The sequence below is a fragment of the Engraulis encrasicolus genome, chromosome 12, assembly GCF_034702125.1.
Source record: "Engraulis encrasicolus isolate BLACKSEA-1 chromosome 12, IST_EnEncr_1.0, whole genome shotgun sequence".
Lineage (NCBI taxonomy): Eukaryota > Metazoa > Chordata > Actinopteri > Clupeiformes > Engraulidae > Engraulis > Engraulis encrasicolus.
Window position 1 is genome coordinate 45,460,280 of NC_085868.1, and position 5,813 is coordinate 45,466,092.

At 46.6% G+C, this 5,813-nt stretch overlaps 1 protein-coding gene across 1 annotated transcript; it reads left to right on the forward strand.

Annotated features, from left to right (window-relative positions):
* The first annotated feature begins 712 nt into the window (after nt 1-712).
* Nucleotides 713-5,443, forward strand: spry2 (sprouty RTK signaling antagonist 2). The gene is made up of 2 exons (XM_063212280.1): nt 713-1,238; nt 3,260-5,443. The coding sequence occupies exon 2, from the start codon at nt 3,311-3,313 to the stop codon at nt 4,397-4,399; it is 1,089 nt and encodes a 362-aa protein (XP_063068350.1). The 5' UTR covers nt 713-1,238; nt 3,260-3,310; the 3' UTR covers nt 4,400-5,443.
* The last annotated feature ends 370 nt before the right edge of the window (nt 5,444-5,813 follow it).

Sequence of the window (5,813 nt, forward strand, 5' to 3'; positions counted from 1 at the left end):
CAGCTGAACCTTTAATGGCAGCAGTGTTGAAACGTGGCTATGCAGTGAAGCTGTATTTTAAAAATGAGAAGTTGCAGACTAATATTTCCTGAAGTAATGTTTAATAATTAAATGCATCAAAAATAGTCTATACACAAGTGTGTATCCTTCTGATAATTAAAAAGGAAAAAATGTTCTAATATTTTTTTTTAAAAATCAGTTTCACAAACAGATAAAGTTCAACATAAAGTATGTGGTTATAACTAGGCTACTTGTGCGCATTTTAAGAGCCATGAATGAAAAGTAAAATTGTTAATGTTTACTTCTCTCTGGTGATACTCTCAGGTAAATCAAAACCTATCCCCAGTGTAGGTTTACATAAGGTTACATGTATGTATTTATCTAATACTCGGGATGTGTGTTCTCAAGTGGAAAGACACTCAAGAAGTTTTGGCACAGCAAACTCTCAGCCTGTCCCTTCACTGACGAGAGAGAGAGAGAGAGAGAGAGAGAGAGAGAGAGAGAGAGAGAGAGAGAGAGAGAGCGAGAGAGCGAGAGAGTGAGAGAGTGAGAGAGAGGAGAGAGAGAGAGAGAGAGAGAGAGAGAGAGAGAGAGAGAGAGAGAGAGAGAGAGAGAGAGAGAATGCTAGTCCTGTAGAGCCAATGAGCTGGGACCGGATACGATATATCCTCTGGGACAACAACTGCTCTGTTCCCCCCCCTCCCCACTTCCACATGACGCCATTTACAGCATATACCCGACCTCCTCTCCGGAAAGAAGAAAAAAACAAGACGAGAAAGAAAAACTTGAAAGCAGCTCAGTGTGCGATGCAGCCAAACATCCAACCACCACCGCGACGAGTTTTGAGAATTCTCCAGCTTACACGCGTGCTTCCTCGCTACATTTGATGATAAACTTCTGTAAAGGGTCGCCGTGGCTCGCGAAAGTGGCTTTGGTGGGATTTTGAAACTTGTTTTCGTGTGTTTTTTGTGCCTAAATAAGTTCGTCGGCGAACTCACTGATTGATTACTTCTTGGCTGCTGGTCGCGTGTTCATGTGGATTGGAATGCGCTTTCGTGCGCTTTTTATCCGAAAAAATCGAAGTGATTTTGGACAGCCTTTATGTGGAACCGTATATCTGAATGGGATTTTGTGGATGTGCGACCGGATGGACTAAGGACCAGCGTTGGAAGAAAGTTTACTAGTTCTGGATATTATTATTACAAAACAAAAACGGAGACTATAGTGGTGAAAACACGGTAAGTTGTAGAAGTCGCCCTCGGTTTGCGGATTCTACCGTGAAAAGTTCAAAACTGCAATTCATGGCGTTAAATTGATGGAATATGCTCGGGCCGTGCATTTTGTGTCTTCTGGAGTTCCCGGATTGTCCCGCAGTGACTTTCCCCCAGCTTAGACAACCCGCGCCGTTGTCGCCCCTGCTCTGTGTTTAGGCTATCTCCAAGTAATCATGAAGCATGTTTATTACCGACAACCGACCTATCCAACGTTTGCCATTTACGCAAAAAAAAAATACGTGGATGTAAAATGTAGGCTATAACCTACCTCGGCTGTAGGGATCGTATACTGGCCAACAAGTGAACTTTAAATTCCCCCAAACACGTAGATTACTCTGCAAATCATATTCTGTTTTGTTATTTTTTTTTATTTTAAAAGTTGTTTTCCCGAACACATCGATAAGCAATCAGGCTACTGAAACCATAGGCTGTTATTTGATTGTGGACTTAATGTGATGTTTAATTTCTATGCATAAGATATGAATAATTTTCAGTGCATTGGATTATAATGAGGTAGCCTATTTATTTCAGCAATTCTGTGTAAACGCAAGGTGTGACATTTCCCCTTTAACAAGTTTGAGCCAAACTTGGCCATCCGTTTGTCTGTCAAAGCCACACCCCAAGGACGGCCTTAAAGTTTACACTCTCTCTCTCTCTCTCTCTCTCTCTCTCTCTCTCTCTCTCTCTCTCTCTCTCTCTCTCTCTCTCTCTCTCTCTCTCTCTCTCTCTCTCTCCACATAATTGAAAGTAAAAAAGTTGTATTTTTTTATTGTGTGGGTCATACTTTTAATTGCAAATGGCATTTTATGTCATTGTATGACATCTCCCACTTCAAACCATGAAGGTACACCTGCTATGTTTTCTGTATACAGAAAACTGTCATTTCAAACTGACCAAGTCTGCACGGGACAGTTGCGTCCTGACATGAATAGGAAGTGGCATGGAACCCACGTCGATTAAAATTTAAGCAGTCACACACAAGCAATGCCCCCTCTGAGGTGTCTGCATGTTGTTTAAAGTGTCTTTTCCCCCATTTCAAAAACCCATGTGACCACCTCTCTTGAATAGGGCCTTTAAAATGGATGAGGGTGTTGTGCGTTGTTTGTTATGGTAAGGGGCCTGCTCAGTTCCACCGCATTGTAAGTCAATGGATGTTGCAAGGCCTCACTCGGCTCCACAAGAGTTGTGCAAGTTGGTAAATTTACAATCAAGCACATAGATTGCATGCGTTGTAGAATAATAGGGTTTGGGTTCCCTCCTTCGTCCATAAACTGTCAAGCCGAGGCCTCTTTTAGAAACCAAGCATTCATTTAGTCATTTTGTGTCATGAACCAATGGAGGCCCTCAACTATTTGGTTGTATTTTAAAATACTCATCTGATCCTTGTGTAACAACTTTTGTTTCATGTCTTTGAAATCAAATGGCTGTAGCACATTCTGCTAGCTCAGTGGTTTTTCTCAGTATGCGCTGAAGGTAGCAGGATCAAAGAGTTGAGAGCTCTGCAACACCGCTATGACTTTGGTGTGAGAGATGCAGTAGGCCTAGGCCTAGCCTACACAGTAAATGTTGTGGTGTTAATTCAACACTTACAGAGTTCATTTGAGTCCAAATGGACTCAAATGAACTCTCTAAGTGTTAAATGAGCACTGCACAATTTACTGTGTACCTCTTGTCACCAACCAGAGACACAGGGCTCCTGTTCTCTTGATATGCATGCCCTAGTGGTATCTGCATGTCACTTTCATGCAAATGTCAACTTGTGGGAGGTGTTTTTTTATCACTACTCTCTCTATCTCCCTTCTCCATGTTGAAGGTACCGGTTGGGTAGCAGCATTAGCATAGTCAATAACTAACTAACCAGGAAAAAGAAGAGAGAAAAAACGCCAGCCCCTTCCTGGCTCCCGTTAAATAAGGTGTGCGCGTTGCCCTGAACGCCAAACTCACACGCTCTCTGACCTCTCTCGCTCTCTCTCGCCTTTTGGCAGGTCTTCAGATGTGTTCCCCGCCTGACGGAGAGAGCCCTCACCAGAGTACCGATGGAGACGAGAACTCAAAATGGCGGAGTGGGCGGCAGCATGTCCGGAGGAGGCCTGCTGCGTGCTCTGCGTGATGGCGGCGGCGGCGGTGGCGGTACCCGGCCTCAGGCTGGCGATGCCATCAGCGAGCCTCCTCCCCCGCTCCGGGAACCACCAGTGCTCTCGTTGGACCAGATCCGCAGCCAGCGCACCAGCAATGAGTACACCGAAGGCCCCACTGTGGTCGCCGTGCCCGTCAGGCCTACAACCACCACCACCACCACCACAACAACAACACCCTCCTTGCAGGGCAAGCCCGGCGAGATGGTGGCCCCATGGACAGGTGGTACAGGCGTCGGGTCCACCACCCAGAACGAGAGCACCCTGGACCCCCAGCAGCAGCAGGAGAGGCTTGTGCCTTTACGGGCCTCTCCGCACCCCCAGCGGTCCACAATGCACTTGGCTCCTCCGCCGCGGGACGCCCTGACCCCGAGCCGCTCGGTGAGCGTGGAGAGCTCCCAGGCGCCCAGTAGCGTGAGGACTAGTACGGGCAGCTCCTCCTCGGAGCAAAGGCTGCTGGGAGGTAGCTCCCCCGTCACGCCCAGCCGCGTCGTCCGGGTGCAGCCGCAGCCCAAACGCTCCGTGGACATCAAGTCCGACGACCTGAAGCCCCTGGCGGCGAGTGCGGGGAACCCCGAGGGCTCCCTGGGCAAGCACTCGCACCTGTGCGAGGACTGCCGGCGGTGCAGGTGCAAGGAGTGCGCGCGGCCGCGGCGCCTGCCCAACTGCTGGATGTGCGGCCAGCGCTGCCTGTGCTCGGCGGAGAACGCGGTGGAGTACGGCACGTGCGTGTGCTGCGTGAAAGGACTGTTCTACCACTGCTCCACGGACGACGAGGACACGTGCGCCGACAAGCCCTTCTCCTGCAGCCAGGCGCACCGCTGCGCCCGCTGGTCCGCCCTGGGCGCCCTCACCCTCCTCCTGCCCTGCCTGCTCTGCTACCTCCCGGCCAAGGGCTGCCTCTCGCTGTGCCAGGGATGCTACGACCGCGCCGCGCGGCCGGGCTGCCGCTGTAAAAACAGACGTTGGTGTCCACTGCAAGAACGTTGACAAGCCCACGTAAAAAAGGGAGATTACAGGAGAACGGGAGAAAAGGATTGTTGTTTTTGGACCTTATGGATGGGGTTGGGGTTGGGAAGTGGGTGGAGGGGGGAAACCCTACCTCGAATGTGAGAAATTGGTTACGTGTTGGAGAGAAGAGGAGAGAGGTGGCGGGGAGGAAAAAGTAGAGTTTGGGACAGGTGGGGCGGAATCCCAGCTGGAATGGACGGGTGCGGTTTGAGTCTGCGCTGTACGCATGGGCACGATGTGTCTTTGACGGGACCTGTCTGAAATTGGCAGTCTTTTTCGGTTCCTTGTTTTCTTTTCTTTTCCTTCTTTGTTTTCACCCTTCTCAGCTGTCAACACTTAAATGTGGGGTCCTTGATGATTCACCGTAAGTGTCCTCTTCCCCCATATTGTTAAGCTGAAGACCAGAATGTTAGCCCTATTGACATTCAATAATACGACTGATATCTTAAAGCAACAGTCTATTTTTCCTGACTAACTGTTTGTGAATAGTCTCTTCAAAAGTATGTAAATTAGCAAATTACCTTTTTTTTCCTGTCAGAGATGTTTTTATTTTTGTACATATAATATTTCAACTGTGAAAAAGCATTGTGCCAAACAAGAGGCACCTTGATAGATACTTATATAAATATATATAAATATATATATATATATACTTATAAAGATATAGACATCTATATTATGTTGTACATTCATGTGAATGTACGTCAATCAAGTTTTGATATATTTGCCTTACAGAAGAAATACCTACCATGAATTATCCCTTCAACTTTACTTGTAAAATTGTACAGTGACCTGAAGAAAAGAAGACTTTATTTTCTAATTTCAACACATTGTTAGTGTAAAAAAAAATATTTATTTGAAGTTTTATTATTTTATAAAGAAGTATTTATTTGGAGAGGCATCTTATAGGAATCACCCCATTTTGAGAAAGCCCTTTGTGTTGTTGATGCAAAGGTGACGAGGGTGTCATTTGATGCACATGTTCACTATGAAATAGAAAATATATTAACGTTTGAAATTAAACTGCCGATTCCGTCTCTGTTTGTATGGGGACATTCCGGTGGGGCCTTTGTGTGCTTGCTTGGCACTTCCTGTCACTCTTAAATGGAAACTTACAAGACGTGATGTTCTGAAACATAAAAGCCAAATTGCAACATAAAACGATAAGAAAAAATACACGGTGGACTGTTAGAGACATTTTGAAATACTTTGTAACAGTGCCACATCTAGTTTATGCACATTGAAGTTGCTTGTAATCTCCAAAGTAATGCGCTGAAGTGTGAGAGTGAGAGAGTGTGGCTCTGGGGCAAGACTGTGCATTGGAGTCTTCCAGGCATCCGTTGCCCATATGGTCAACTGCAGAGAGAGCCAAATGTTCTCTAATCTAGACCAC